This window comes from Pseudorasbora parva, chromosome 3, assembly GCF_024679245.1.
Source record: "Pseudorasbora parva isolate DD20220531a chromosome 3, ASM2467924v1, whole genome shotgun sequence".
NCBI lineage: Eukaryota > Metazoa > Chordata > Actinopteri > Cypriniformes > Gobionidae > Pseudorasbora > Pseudorasbora parva.
In genome coordinates this window covers 46,655,785-46,672,273 of record NC_090174.1, presented here as the reverse complement: position 1 = coordinate 46,672,273, position 16,489 = coordinate 46,655,785, and the positions used below count along the sequence as shown (strand labels likewise).

Below are 16,489 nucleotides of genomic sequence, written 5' to 3'. Positions count from 1 at the left end.
ATAAATGTCATTATTCTGAAGTAACATTTTAGCCGCTTTGATGTATTTAAATCTTTATATTCATGATATTTTTACCTTTTATAAATGACATTTTCAATTCCCCCCTAATCTTATGCATATAGGCTATGCTTCAGCTTTCCTTTTATATTCCTAAATTTGATAAATACAAGGTGAAGCAGAGTTAGTTGATAATTAAACTTTCGCCGTATCTGGTCGGCAAAACTCAGAACACATCTTCCCTTCTTAAAGGGGGGGTGAAACACTCAGTTTCAGTCAATCTTGAGTACCTATAGAGTAGTATTGCATCCTTCATATCTCCGAAAAGTCTTTAGTTTTATTATATTTATAAAAGAAATATAGGCTGTACCGAGTCTTTCCGGAAAAAAATTCGGAGGCTGAAATAAATTGAACAGGAGAAACAGCAACAGCAGGACGTCCGTCTCTGTGGTATGGACTGTATTTAGTGTCTTGTCAACATTTGTGTGTGTTTACTCGCAGTTTATGAGGACATGATTCGGTTTATGGACTATTGTATGCGACTAAACCTAAGCAGTAGCAAGCAAAACAGTTTTGCACGTCAGATAGTGTAACGTTATACAGAGAACAACAATGGAGTAACCGTTAGCGCATTTGAATGACGAAGCACGCGATCGTATCGTTTACTGATGTTTACTCACGCGACGATAGCCAACAGCAGAGACATTTGAAGTTGATTTACTCACCGACTGCTTCCAAAGCAGGACCGAACCTTTATCGCTGGGACCGCTCCGTCAAAAACACACTTCTTTGGTATGATTTGGTGAAGTCCTGTGACAGCAGTGGCGTGGAAATCCACTTTTGCGACGCAACTGAAGCGATGTTGTGAAGCTTCCCGTCATTTCTGCGTTCAAATCAGTTCAAATGCAGCGCTGCCTTCCCGGAATGCTGTGCTGAAGCGTTGAAGTCGCTTGATGTCACCCATAGGAATAAAGTGGAGCGCGGACTATAACGACATAAGTGTTCACGGACGAGTGGATCTGCAGCTGAGCGAGTGTTTATGGGCGTGCATTTCCTCTCTCGCTCTAGTCACGCTCTAGTCACTCTTCTCCTACCGGGAGAAGAGCCCGTACAGCCCATACAAGGACCTTCCGATCTATTAACGTCCCATACTCGAAAAAAAACTCTCCGAAACTTGTGAGAAACCGGAAGGAGTATTTTTGACACAGTAATACTCCATCAAACGTCCAAAATTAGTTTTTGAAACTTTGTCTATGTTTAGGATGGGAATCCAAGTCTTTAACAGTGTAAAAAGCTCAGTATGCATGAAACAGCATTTAACCCCCCCCCCCCCCCCCCCCCTCAATACATTATTGTAAATATCAGTAATATAGTGGAACAATAAAACAAAATAAATTGTTTAGAACTGTAATATTTATTGCACAGACCCCCAACTGGCCATCAAATAAATCTAAAAATAAATGATGCTCCTTAAGAAAAGTCTACCAAAAATGGAAAATAATAATAATAAATTAAAGCTGCGAGCAGCATTTAGCGGGGTTAAAGCCATTTAAAGTCTTTAAGCATTTGACGCCTTTTGCATGAAAGGTTTTTAAGCACTGAATGAATTTGAGAGATATCAGGTGAAATTAAGTGATAAAATGACAAAATGTGATTTTAAATATTATAATAGTGACTTTATAAAGTCTAAATATGAATTATAGAACAATATTAATCAATAGTATGATAAAATTACTATTTTACTTTGCTAACAGGATTAACATGTTGCTAGGTGGTTGCTAGGTTGTTCTTGATGGTTGTTATGGTGTTGCTAGGCAGTTGTTAGGTGTTTATAGATGAAAAAGTCAATTTACAGCCATAATAGGCAATTTACCATAGGAAATGCATGGTTTTTAAAGCTTTTTAACAGTTATAGTGCCACCTATAGTCCGATCTCTTTAAAACATTGCCTGCTTCATCAGCATGTTATGCCAGATGTACCCAACAATTTTCGTGAAGTTTTGAGTTTTCCCTTAGGATTTACAGGCTTTTGAGTATGTATTGCCACGCCTCTTTTATAAATGGCCCTGGTATAGTCATAAGCTAGAGAGATAGCCTTCGTCACTCAATGTGAAATTCTCTGCTTCAACGCAGCAAGCCCACGACGGCTGGCTCCGAAACACACCAGCAACTGGTTAGACTTCCTCCAACCACCCGAACGATCAACATACAGCTTCAATGCCCTAACTGGGCAGAGCAAATGTAACCTCTCGTCCTCCGAGGACGCAAAAGGCAAAGGGTGGAAAGAATGGAGGATGGTGACCTGCGAGCGGAGCGATGTGGACAAAACATTGGGCACATAACCCGGGCACATAACACCTAAACTAGGGCGGGAGCAAAATCCAAGCAAGCCTAGCTAACAGAGAGGGCTTGCAAATCCCCCACTCGCTTTAAGAAGTAGATCCAATAAAAGAGCAACTTTTAGGAGTCAGAACCCGCTTCGGAACTGACTCCAATGGACCCTCCAGAACAATAGATGAGTCCCAAGAGCTTCAACCTCGGCCAGGGGTGAGCGAACGCATCCACTCCCAATGGCGCAGGAGGACTCGGAGAGAACCAAAGCGGGCATTGGGATGACTCCTTCGTAGCGAAGAGGTCCATCCCCGCTGCCAGATCTGGGCCACTGTGAGAAGATTTAACATCCATTCCCCTGACTTCAGTTTCTGCCTCGAAAGGAAGTCTGCCGCGAGGTACAGAACTCCGGGGATATGGACTGCCCTGAGGGACAGGAAATTGCTGGGCCCACAGGAGGAGACGGCACGCATTACTGTCCAGGGTGCACGACCGAGAGCCCCCTTGGCGATTCACATGAGACACCACCGCCATGCTGTCTGTTTCCTGACAATGACATGGTGCCCTGTGAGAGAGAGGAGGAAAAGCCGAAGGCCCAGGAAGACCGCTCTCAGCTCTAGGCAGTTAATGTGCCAGGCTTGAGTCTCCTCCATCCAGATGCCGCATGCTGGATGGCCTTCGAATACCGCACTCCAACCGGTGAGGGAGGTGTCCGTCGTAATCATCTGGTGATGGAAAACGACCCCCATGCCACACCTCTTTAGAGAAAAAGAGGGTCTTGCCACACTGATAGGGCTCGAAAGCAACCTTGCGACACCCTCAGAAGGCGGTAGGGGGAACCTGTAACTCTGATCCCCACATGATTCATCCACCAATGCAGCCATGAGGCCTAAAAGCCTGCGGCATGTCCCTACAGGAACATGATGGCTGGCTTGAAGCGGGCCAGACATGTCCTGATATTGGAAATCTGGGCAGGGTCCATTCGGGGCTGCATAACACGGAATCCAGACAGACCCCTAAAAGGCGGTCTGTTGGGATGGTAAGAACACACTCTTAACGGTGTTCACAGGGCCGGGCTGAAGCGGGCCAGGCATGTCCTGATACTGGAAATCCGGGCAGGAGCCAGATGGGCCTGCATTGACACAGAATCCAGACAGACCCCTAAAAAAAAAAAAAAAAAGGTGGTCTGTCGGGATGGTAAGGACACACTCTTAACAGTGTTCACTCTTAGGCCAAGGGAATGGACGTGACGAAGCACAGAGTCTCTGTGATCTTCGCCATCTCTCTGGACTAGGCCAATAAGAGCCAGTCGTCCAGGTAGTTGATTATGCGGATGCCCTGGAGCCTCAGCGGGGCCAGAGCAGCATCCACACACTTAGTGAACGTCCTTGGCGCCAGAGCAAACCGAAGGGGAGCACCCTGTATTGGAAAACCTTCCCTCCGAAGGCAAACCTGAAGAACTTTCTGTCGCTGAACGACCTGAATATGGAAATATAATCAGGTCTATCGATATGAACCAATCCCCTGCACGAACCTGGGCAATGAAGCACCAACTTCAGTGTCCACATCTTGAACCTCCCTCTGAGGAGGGAAAAATTCAGACGTTGGCGGTCTAATATGGGCCGCAGACCGCCGTCCTTCTTGGAAACCAAGAAGTAACGGCTGAAAAATCTTCTCTCTACATCCGTAGACGGGACTTCCTCTATCGCTCCCTTAAGAAGGAGGGAGGACAGCTCCTCCTGTAGAACAGAAGCCTCTTTTTTACTAAAGTATGGAGGACCCCACTGAACAGCGGGGTTGCGGCAAAACTGTAGTGTGAAGAGAAGACGGCGCGCGTGCCAGTATAGCTCAAAGGTGATGAGCTAGAGGGGCGGCGCTGCGCCATCAGCCAATGAATTGGCGTGATTCTATAAGGGCTTCAGACAATCGGCACGCCCATGGGCGTACCCCATATGCGTCATTACGCAGCGTCGAGTGAACCTATGAAAGAGAACAGTAATACTGTGAAATATTGTTTAATTTAAAATAACTGTTTTATATTTTAATCTGTTTTGAAATTGTAGATATACAATAAATTATAGTCATCAAAGCAGAATTTTCAGTATTTTAGATTCAGCTAAGCCCAAAGTACGTGTAAGCCCAAAGTATGTGGTCCCAGGTCCCTAGGGAGTGATGGGGTCCATGGAGAAGTATTTTACTTTACAAAATAAAATAAATAATAAACAACAAAACTAAAATAGATAGATAGATAAATAATTGTAATCAAAATAATGAAATATGTATTTTCCTTAAAACAATGTGTGTGTGTGTGTGTGTGTGTGTGTGTGTGTGTGTGTGTGTGTGTGTGTGTGTGTGTGTATATACACTAATTTTTTAAGGAAAATACAGATTTATTAATATATATTTACAGAAATAAATAAAAATGACATTAAAATTAAATTAATACATTTAACAGTTACATTTAACAATTAATATGAGTTGGAAAAAGTATATAATAAATGTAACTTAATAGAAACTAATTTTATATATAATATAAAAATGTCAGTGTAAAATTGTGTGTTAAAAGGTATTTACAAAGATGTGAAATGTCAGGATGGGGTCCCTCATGATCATATATGGGGGTCCAAGGTCCATGGCATTTAAATGGTTGAAAACCCCTGCGCTGGGGTGTGCGCGATGCATGTAGCTTTTACATTTTGTTCCCCCACAAATTATTTTTCATGTGCCCATGTCAGAATTACCGTAATTATGGGATATATAAAAAGGGTTCAGTTGTAGAACTCTTGTAAATTCTGTATTTTCTGGGAGCTCCGACCTGTATCACGTGGCCGTTGTATAACCTATCTGTAGATTTTTTGTTTTGTTTTTTTTTTGGCGTTGATCATGTGGACATAGAACCGCTTAACTCCGAGTCCAAAGACATAAACAGCTCAGAGTAGAACGTCACGGGTTTTTCCTTTAGTAATTACGGTAATCGCATATATATATTTAAAAAAAGCATTTGTCCACAAGGTGGCAACACTGTCCTGGGCCGTTGTTTCACAGTCGGGAATGAAACTGGGGAGACAGAACAAGAGCAACAGCAAACCACCCGAAGACGGCAACAACAATAGACTCCCGCGTTGACGAGCGCTTCTGTGAGTGATACCCCACAATTCTAGTTTAAACGAGTACAAAGACTTTTTTTTATCACTCTCAACCTTTGAAAAGAAATATCGCAGGTACGTGAAAATGATGCTTCTTTCTAATGCGCATGTGTCGAGCAGCACTTTGTTCGCGCAGTATAACGTTACTTAGAAAACCGGCGTACACTTCGGCTCATGATTCGTAAGAAAGCTTTCTAATAACGTTATTGTTCAGAATCTTTTTTTTTATATTAACAGGAAGTTTGAAGGAACCATTATAAATAACCTTACTTAACGGTGCAAATAGCAGTATGTAAAAAATATTTTGATTATTATAAAAAAATGTATGTTAGGTATTAATATAACCTCGGCAAAAAAAACTTATGTCTGCTATGTAGGAAGGTAAATTGTTTCTGTAGTGTCCTGTCCATCTATACTACTGTAATTCAAATTTCACAGCATCATTTCAAGCTCTAATATTTGTTAAAACTAGAACATACAGTGTTTGGTGAGCTGAGTGGCCAAAAGTGCAGTACCACAGTACTTTTTGCAGTTTTTGTTAGAAAACCAGGACCATTTTGATTTGTCATTTACAAAATTAATGAGCCAAACTGTCATTTTCAGGCAATTACGTGTGAGAAGAGCAAGGTGTTCCAGCATCCTTTGAGTCACACAGTCTCTTGAAATGAGAGCAAATAGGTGAATAAATAGTCAAGATTATGATTATGACTGATGATAGGCCATCTGTGTCTTATTTTATTGTAATTTATAAAAAAAAAAAAGCTTATGTATAAAAAAAGAAGAGTTTTCTGCGTGGTTTGGATGTGTGGACATTTTAAAAAATGGTCATGATGCTGCCCCACATAAAAAGTGTCTAATAATAATGGCTTAATACCGAGGCAAATGGTCTATCCATAATCTTTTCTCTTTCTCTCAGGAATACATTGTTTCACTGATCAGTCCTGTTCATAAACACCGTGAGCGTTTGACTCTTTGGCTGCAGCGGCGACTGCATGCCCTACGTGCAGCTATTGAGTACGAGAGCTGCGCCGTGGTGCAGGTGAGGGACCATGCACTGGAGCTTCAGGGAGGTCATGCGCAGGTAACAGCTGCATGCGCTATGCTGCAGCGCCTGAAGATGGAGCACCGCGGTTGCCGCGACCCTCAGCCCTCGCCGGCTGCTGCTGGCCATGACTCTCCAGAAGAAGAGGAGGAGGAGGATGAAGAAGAAGCTGGGGAAGAGGGGACCAGTTCGGAGAGTGAAGGAGAGGTGCGTTCGCGGAGCGGAAGTTCTGGAGGAGGAGCCAGCACAGCAGGCTCAGGAGAAGGAGCGACGGGAAGGAGGCGGGACCCGCTCGTGGTAACCAAACCTCACCGGCAGCTGTGCCGCTCATCTTGTCTGGACCGTCCTAGCTTCAGCCAGAGCAGCACCTTACAGGAGTTACGCACAGATGAAAACCGCACTGACCCCTCCCAGAGAGCCCTTGCTCCACCCACCTCAGCCCAAATGCCCTTACATCAAACCAGCGATCGAGATTACCAAACCAAAATGGACTTTGCTCTAAAATTGGGCTACTCCGGAGAGCAGGTGGAGTCTGTGCTGGGGAAACTGGGGTCCAGTGCGCTAATCAATGATGTATTGGCTGAGCTGGTGCGGCTAGGGAATAAAGGAGATCCAGAGAGCCAGGCAGCAGTGGGCTCTGGAAATTTAGCACCACGGGCAGTGGGAGCCAAAGAAGCCGTAAGCCCAGAGGCATCACTGGAAGAAGATCCGTCAGACACGTATGACAACCTCAGACCAATTGTGATTGATGGATCCAATGTTGCCATGAGGTAAATGCTAATGAGAACCAAACTCCAAACTCATGTTTCTGCATGTTTAAAAACACACATTTCTGTAATTACTATGTATGTATACCTTTTTGTTCATTTAGAAAGTAAATGGGTCAATTTTAGGGATGTACCAATATTCAAATTATTTTTGGCCAATTATCTAATGGCTGGTATTAAAATTTGAAGGGATTTAAAATGAATATTTCTAAGCTATTAAAAACTATAAGCTACCGTCTTAAATCAGTTTAAAATGCTTTAAGTGAATTTAGGCATCACAACATTATAATGATCCTTATGAGAACGGTATAGAATTTTGAGATTTGCTAAAGCTTACATTTAATTATTAAATAATTATTGTTTATGTGGGTGTTAAATGACATTACAAAGACAATCTAAATGTAAAAATAGAAGAAATTAATTAAATATCCAAACTTAACAGATACCAATGAATTTCAAAATCTCTAACACTGGATAATAAACTTTTTACTGATATATCATGCATCCATAGTCAATTTTGGTTTCATGTTGAATTTAAAGGGATAGAAAATGAAAAATTCTGTCATCATTTATTTACTCTTGTGTCATTCCAATTTTATAAGCATTTTTTTTCTTCTGCTGAACACAAAAGAAGATATTAGAAGAGAAAATGAGCTGTTTAACCAAATGTTTGGAACCAAAACGGTTTACTAACATTCTTCAAAATGTTTTCTTTTGTTTTCCGCAGAAGAAAGAAATATATACAGGTTTCTAGCAAGACAAGGGTGAATAAATGACAGAATTTTCATTTTTTGGGTGGACTATCCCTTTAAGGCTTTGGACTGATAACATGTTAATGAGAGAATTAGTCACAACCTGGGAAACTGTGAACTAGAGTCAACAGATCTCACTATTGTTGTTTACTTCTAAAATGTGTGTTCTCACAGGAAGTCTTTTTGAGAAATTATCTTTATGTTCCTGTTAATAAATACCCTTAGTATTGAGGAATGTTCAGTCATTGAGTGAACTGAGTTTATGTCTGCATGCGTGTAATTTGATGTTGGTAATATTATTTTGTAGCCATGGAAACAAAGAGGTGTTCTCATGCCTGGGCATTCAACTGGCTGTTGATTGGTTCCTGGAGAAGGGCCACAAAGACATCACAGTTTTCGTCCCAGCATGGAGGAAAGAACAGTCAAGACCTGATGCACCAATCAAAGGTACCACAGAAGTGAAAGGAACCTGGAGAAAATAATGTTCCTGTGAGTTAAAGGGATGGTTCACCCAAAAATGAACATTTTATTTTTATCTGCCAAAGCATCCAAGATATAGGTGACTTTGTTTCTTTAGTAGAACACAAATTAAGATTTTTAACTCCAACCGTTGCAGTCTGTCAGTCGTATAATGCATGTGAATGATGGCAAAATCTATGAGTGTAAAAAAACATGGATCGGTTTGTTGAAATACTAGTTATACAAATACTATATATATATATATATATATATATATATATATATATATATATATATATATATATATATATATATATATATATATATATATATATATATATATATAATTTCTTTTTTTTTTTTTTTGCCTCTAATACACCACTATGTCCAACAGCCTTCAGCACGCGATCACTTCTGGTAATCTCACTCACCGGAAGTGATCACACACTAAAAGCTGGTGTATTAGAGGTGAACAAAAATAAATCCAGATCAGTTTTTCAGACAAACCGATTGTTTTTTGTTTTTTTTACACTTATAGATTTTGCTACCATTCACATGCATTATTAGACTGACAAACTGCAGCGGTTGGAGTTAAAAATCTTAATTAGTGTTCTACTGAAGAAACAAAGTCACCTATGTCTTGGATGCCCTGAGGTAGGCAGATAAACATAAAAGTTTTGGGTGAACTATCCCTTTAACTCATCACAAATTCGATTATACTTTTGACCCTTCCACCTTACTTTTCAGCACGTGTTACCATCAAGAGACGTTTTTATTTGCCTGTATGAATGTCTCTGAAGTGCTGCCATGTGTCCAGTGAGATCGTCCATCTGTGCTGTGATGTTTATTCAAGTTTGCGTATGTCTGTTCATGAGGTCACAGGAAGTGATGATGTGTGATGTCACCCTCATCCTCAGATCAGGAGATACTGCGGAAATTAGAGAAGGAAAAGATCCTCGTCTTCACACCGTCTCGCAGAGTCCAAGGCCGACGAGTGGTTTGCTACGATGACCGTTTTATTGTCAAGCTGGCCTGCGACTCGGACGGGATCATCGTGTCCAACGATAACTACAGAGACCTGCAGAATGAGAAACCGGAGTGGAAGAAATTTATTGAGGACCGACTCCTTATGTACAGCTTCGTCAATGACAAGTATGCTCGCACACAGTTACCGTGGTGACAGGGTTTTCTCTCTCTCACTTATTTGCGTCTTCTGCTTTCCACCCTCGCACCCGTATGGCGTCTCCACCCCCACCCCACCCCCCCGTTTTAACTCTCAAGTCACTTGTTCTATTTTGTAAATAAGCTTTAATTAATTTCCTGGTTCATTTGCTTATGTTTGATTTTCTGTAATTAGGTATGAGGTCTGTTGAGATTAAGTAATCCAGTTTCACTTTATTTGAATATTTGCATAATGGAGTCAGTGTATTAAAGAATTTACAATATTGCTTCATAAAATAATTTTTAGATTTAAATAGTTTTTTCATATCATAGTTGTGCTTATTTTTGTCTGTCTGGCTTGTTTTGTAGGTTTATGCCTCCTGATGATCCTTTAGGCAGACATGGACCTAGTCTGGAAAATTTTCTCCGCAAGCGACCAGTGGTTCCAGAGCACAAGAAGCAGCCGTGTCCTTATGGTCAGTACAGCAAAAGTAGGGAATTAATTTATGTCTTTATTTCAAAACATCACAGCATATTAAAAATATCAGTATATTAGATACATTTTTTCATGCAGGTAATTGTCATGATATGGAATTTCCAAAACATAATAACAATGAAAAATATATATTTTCAGTATACTGTGATTGAAAAAAACAACAAAAAAAACATATGTGTTTAAAAAAAACACACACAGAAGTAACAGTTTTGGCTCAACCGCCACCATTGATTTTATCACAGGTAAGAAGTGCACGTACGGCCATAAGTGCAAGTACTACCACCCAGAAAGAGCCAACCAACCACAACGGGCTGTCGCAGACGAACTCAGAGCCTTCGCCAAACTCTCCGCTGTAAAAACAATGAGTGAAGGGGCACTTGCAAAGTGTGGGACCTCTGGTTCTGCTGCCAAGGGAGACAATAGCTCAGAGGCAAAGCGAGTGGCACCCAAGCGCCAGTCTGACCCCAGTATCCGGTCGGTTGCGTGTGAGCAGGAAGAGAGACTCTGTCCATCGCGGAAAGCAGAGGCCAGTTCAGTACCGTCTTTAGTGTCAGCTCTTAGCGTCCCAACTATGCCACTGACAAAAAGTCACGCAGCGGGCGCCCTGAACACGCGCTCCGCGAGCAGCCCTGTTCCAGGGTCTCTGCACTTTACCCACAGCTCGCTTGAGCATGCGGGCAGCGTCCAATATCCCCCTATCCTAGTCACCAATAGCCAGGGTGCATCTGTGGCTTACGGTGAGCCGTTTCCCAAGTACGACTCAGTGGTAAGCGACCACGGCTACTATTCCATGCTAAGTGACTTTTCCACCATGAGCCTCCAAGACAGTTTCTGCAGTCTTGAGCAGCAAGAACCAGTAGGGGTGGGTGGAGGATATCCTGGCAGAGCTCCTAGTATGTGCCCAGAACCTGGCCGAAGCCATTCGTCTGACTCCTTCTCGTCCTACAGTGGAGAGATGTACCTCAACTCAATGGAGGGTAGCCTGGATGACAGCATGAAAGGGCCAACTGCGCAGACTCCAACACAACCTTCGGCCCAAACACGCCTTCAAGCCTTCGCTCACGGTTTCCACCATGAGGCCTTGACACGTGTGCAGAGCTACGGGACGGATGAACCCAAACCGGGACCTCGGAAGCAATCCTCCGCCCACCTTGCACCTCACTCCCAACACCAGGTTATTAGTGCTCGATCTAGCTGCCCAGGAGACTATCCTCCTCTCTCCCAGAATGTGTTGCCTTCCTCTAGCCCCTCACAGCAGGGTCGATCCTTAGGCATGACTCGCATGGACAGCATCTCTGACTCGCGACTCTACGAGAGCAACCCACTGCGCCAACGCCGGCCGCCTCTTTGTCGAGAGCAGCATGCCAGCTGGGACCCTTTGCCGTGCGGTAACGAACCCTACGGTTACGGAGGCTATGGTTTAACGGGAGGACTCATGCCTTGTTGTGAGAGGGTGATGGTCCGCAGCATGCCCGAGAAGATGGAGCAGATCTGGAGGTCCCCGTGGGATAGCGTGCCGCCTCCACAGCCCACCCTTCGTGGGCTAGTGGGGGAACACCAAGAGCGGCACCCTATTCCAGAACACCAGTATCAAACCTACCGAAACCTCTGTAACATCTTCCCGGCATATGTGGTCCATTCAGTCATGGAGAAGAACCCTCACATGACCGATCCCCAGCAGCTGGCTGCCGTCATCGTCACTAAACTGCGCTCTTGCCACTAAGCACATCACAAAAGGCTGCTAACAACAACCCCACTTGATACATTGATATCCTAGTAGATGAGAAATTGGACACCTTGTGTTTTGTGTTTTTGTTTAGCTCTGAAGAAATGGCCACCCCCCATATGTAATTATGATTGGAATAGGATCCATTAGGAGGTTGGCTAGCTTGATAACATTGATGCTGCATTTGTTATGTCGTCGGTTAAGCCATATGGGAGCCTGGATCTTATACCTGATAAGTTTAGCATAGAAATGTGAAATCAAAACAAGTCTTCTGCAAAGTCCTGTTTTCTCCACCATTCAGCTCCTGAGATGGGCCAAAATGTTCTTGAGGTTTAAGGTGGCCTGAAAAATGGTTCATAATGCAGACTCGAAAGTGTATCCACATTGAGAGAGCAACTCTGCCTGACAGTTCTGGCAGATCTTGAGAATGTGTTATTTTGTGGGTGATGATAACATTTATCCTTTGAAAAGGAGTTACATGAGAGAAATCTCTTTGGTAAAACTGATCAGAAATGATCCTGCACAATATGAATAGTATTGTGTATGTATATGTGTATTCACTTGCATTTGCGTGTAAATATGACGTGACGCTGTGGTGTTTTATTTGGTGTGTGTGATGACTCGACGTGTGATTTCGGAAAGAGGAATGAACGCTTGCGTACCTCAGAGCATGAACCTTCGAACTTTTATGGCCTTACATCGGAGTGACCTCACCACACTTTAATGTGAATAGTGCTTAATAGTTGTGGAGGTCACGTTTGTTTTATAAAAGTGAGCACTGGGACAGAGAGGTTTAGATTCTGCCATGCTGCAGTTCAGACGTTTTAATTGGCTGGGCTGTCACTGCAAACCTGCCCTGCGACGTCTGTCCGTGCCCATGCACAGATGTGTATTTACTAAGCCATTTTGAAAGACTGAGCCAAAAAATAATCAGTGTACGTTTTGCTGATTGGAAAGCACTAGGTAAATTTGGAGACGTTATCCATATGTATTTCCTTAATGTTGTTGTTGTACTGTAGATTTAAAGAGAGGTGTTTGAGCTTTTGGTAAGCATGGGCTTCAGTAAAGCTCTCCCAGACAGCATGTTAGCACTATGCTTGTCAGAGAGTGCCGCTCACGTTTGACTTGATAGTCGATAACTCAAGTAGTCCAAGTATTCACAAACTGAGGAGGAGAATGCGTCTCTTTGGCAAAATGCTCTTGTGCAGCATCTATTTCCTGATTGATGCCGAGAGACCACCCCATTTCACCTGCTCCGCCCTGTAAATGAACATATCCTCAGGAGAGCGTGAATGTTATCAGTCCAGAGATGCTCTGGGTGTTTTCAAAAAGACTTAAAATGTTCCTTCATTTTTTTTTTTTTTTTTTTCATGAGCACAGGTGTAGCCCCTTGGGGCCCCGCCCGTTTACTGCTCGTGGGAAGGTGTGACACACTGCCTACCTGTCTCTTCCTGTGCGACACACACAAGGGAACACCAGGCTGTTGTTGGGTTGTTTCTGACATTTGGCTGACAGTTCGCTTGCTGCCTCTCGACCGCCCCCGACCTTTGCTTTGACTCGTTCTCAAAACCCATCCTCTCAGCTAATATGAACACAGACGGTTTACCTTCCTCTTAGTTTTTTTTTTTCAACAAGCATCTTTCTGAACGTAATTTAATTTTTAAATAAGAATAATTTTCTTCTAAATGTAATTATTTTTGGCCAGAAACATATTTATGCAAGTACATAGATGTAGGCACTAATGCTTGGTCAATTCATTGCAAGCGTGCATGACAATAATCTTCACATTCCTAAGTCTTGCGATTGTCCTGTGCTGCGATATCAAAGGCAGAAGATGATCAAATATTCTGTCTCATGCTTTTAAGAGCCTCCAGAAAAAACTGCCATTGGCAAAATATCTATTTTAAAGATTTTTTTTATTTTATTTTATGCTCTCATATTGTGAGTTTCCTATTTTCCTCTGTAGTACCCCTTGTGTCAGAGTTGCAGTAGTGATATGAATAGACACATTTTGGAATGCAATGACTTGAATCCTGCTAGTAGTGTTACGGTGTGAATGTCTATCATCGATTACTATTTTTGTGGGTGAAATTCAGACATTTCAATAGTAATCCACTGGACTGGGAATTTCCAGTGAGGGTGAAAGATTTGCCCATACAGATTTCACAATGGGTTCAAGTTTGGTCAACTGACAAATTGACCTTTTTTACCCACAACATTTTGCTCATGTGACCACGCCATTAGCATCATTGATGTATTTACATGGTGTGTTTCAGGCCTAAAAGTGTTTTTTTTTTTTTAAAGATGGAAGTACGGTTTTTACGGTTGGGTTTCTCCTCTTTCCCTTCTCCTCTGAACCTAGGAGCAAGAAAATCCCGAAAAATATTGTTTCTAGAGCGAACTAGGAACTTTTTTTTGTAAATGAAGACATTGCTGTTCGCTGCTTATGCTCCAAAGTTCAGACCCCCCCCTGCAGATGAGCAGCAAGCTACCACATATCAAATGTCCAGAAACGACCTTTTGCTTGTTGATACAAATTGTATCTATTTCTTGATTGTAAAAAAATATATATTTCTGAGCTGTACAGTATCACTTATATGAGTATATATATCTATATATATTTAAAAAAAGAAGAAGCTTAGTTTTGTTTAAAAAAAGGATAAAGAAATATAATGCCATAATGTCAGTGATACTGTGTGTCACTCGAGTAGCCCATAGAGATGGCTTATTTCCTGCCGGGCAGACCACTACAGACAGGGATCTCTCTCTATCTATCTCTCCTTTTCATTTCTGTCTCAGTCCTCTCATACCTCCTTCACTTTTCCAAGCCTTGAAATGTGCTGTTTGATGATTATTTTGGAAAGTGATAGTTTACCTCAGTGGAGCTGAACTTCATTTCTGTTTGACTGAAGGATTTCTAGGGCGTGGCTTTATCGTCATCTCTATCTCTCTCTCCCTCTCTCTGTTAAAGGTATAGATTCAGGAGAGAGACATTCTGACATAATCAGTGTGCTCCTAATATATTTTTCCTCTTTGTAAATATTGAAAATTTAATGTCAGACCTTGTATTTGCACAGTATTAGTGCATTTCGTATACATAGACACTCTACCAGCTTATTTGAGCAGGATTTGTCTCTCATACACATTTAGACTTGATAGGTTGCTTTGACAACCACAGTCAGCTGATCACATGCTATCATTAGTACTGATATAACTAATGTAAAATGTTAACTATTGTGTGCGCACTAGTGTGAATTTATGGTAAATTCACCACTGTTTCACCTGTAAAATAGTTTACCTTCTACAGTGAAGATATGGAGGTGCCGTTCCAGGTTAAAGATGAAACTTTAATTGGATGGAATTTGCACAAGACTATTTTTTTCTTTTTTTAATTGAGCAAATAGGTTTGAGGAACTGAAGTTGATGCCACATGTGCACATTCTCTTACGAGTGAAATGTGAGCTTTACCCGAGTCTCGTACTGAAAGATGTCCACGCAAACACATGAACATACGCACCTCGTAATCTGCCTTACAGTTGAACTATTTTGGTTTGTGAGAGTCGAGCACATTCTGACTGTACAGCACTGAGCATTGCGCTTCTTGCTTGTCTTTTTTATTCTCGTAAGCGGAAGCGCTAATAAGAAGATGAGTTTTTTTGCCTTCAGCTCTTAATCTCGATTGGCGTCTGATTGGACAGCCTGTTTTAACTGCACGAACTGCAACTTTTTCTGATTTGGTTTGATTAGAATGTCCAAGAAGAACCCACAGGACGACTGGACATGCCCAGAGGAGAAAAAACGCCACACACACAAACAAGCAAATGGGCATTTCCAGTTACCAGAAGGGATGGTTTGCAGAGCTGATGAATTATGTACATTTACATGTATGTTTTCAATATTGAATACACCAGCTATAACTCGCTCACACAAACAGTCTCACCAACAGATCGATTCTCAGGAACTAACAGATGTATTATTATTATTTCTGCTCTTTTATGAAAGACATTATCCTTGATGTTTGCTCTTATACAATTGCGGCGATTTGTGAAGTAGTGTGGATGATCTTTAAAATGTGTCCTTAAATTGGAGTTTTGCTGTTAATTTAACATTGCACCCACCCCCCTACCCCCCTGTATTGTAGGTTTTTTGCGCCTTCGCAGGTTGACACTTTTGAGTCTCGTGCTGTGATGACGACGACATACGATAGTATGTTTTACTCTACTGAATGAAACATGTTGCTTTTAAACTTGTTTTCAATATGACAAAAAACAAGAACCAAAAAAAAGAGAATCAAAAAATGAAGTGAAATAGTGTGGAAAAACTTTATAACGCTTTGGGTCTGCGGACTCAAACAAAATGTAAGTCTCAATGACAAAAGGTGTTTGTTCCTCAATAAAGCCAGACTCTATTTGGTTAACTGTTATCATGCCTGTGTTCCTATTGGTTGTGTGTTTGACTGTAGATAGTAAATGAATGAAGCAATACTGAGGAAGTTTAGTTTGATAGAAATATTGCAGCTTGTCTAATGGTCATGGATTTCTGAAATCAGCTGTTCCTCTCAAGTTCACACGTGTCCTAGCAAAACAAAAAACGTTAAGTTCCTTATATTGAC

The 16,489-nt window shown here is 41.8% G+C and overlaps 1 protein-coding gene across 7 annotated transcripts in view; it reads left to right on the top strand.

Moving 5' to 3' along the window:
• zc3h12b (zinc finger CCCH-type containing 12B) overlaps nt 1-16,294 on the top strand; it is a 21,504-nt gene extending 5,210 nt beyond the window's left edge. Inside the window, exons 1-7 of one of the 7 annotated variants that reach the window (XM_067439210.1) lie at nt 4,857-5,465; nt 6,078-6,152; nt 6,391-7,286; nt 8,343-8,482; nt 9,412-9,646; nt 10,025-10,146; nt 10,394-16,294. In XM_067439210.1, the coding sequence (XP_067295311.1) occupies nt 6,574-7,286; nt 8,343-8,482; nt 9,412-9,646; nt 10,025-10,146; nt 10,394-11,874 (2,691 nt within the window). In that variant the 5' untranslated portion in view covers nt 4,857-5,465; nt 6,078-6,152; nt 6,391-6,573 and the 3' untranslated portion in view covers nt 11,875-16,294. Of the gene's footprint in view, nt 1-4,856; nt 5,550-6,077; nt 6,153-6,390; nt 7,287-8,342; nt 8,483-9,411; nt 9,647-10,024; nt 10,147-10,393 lie in introns of those variants that run through there. The other 6 variants (XM_067439212.1, XM_067439211.1, XM_067439213.1 and 3 more) reach the window with 6 other exon arrangements.
• Nucleotides 16,295-16,489: the final 195 nt, after the last annotated feature.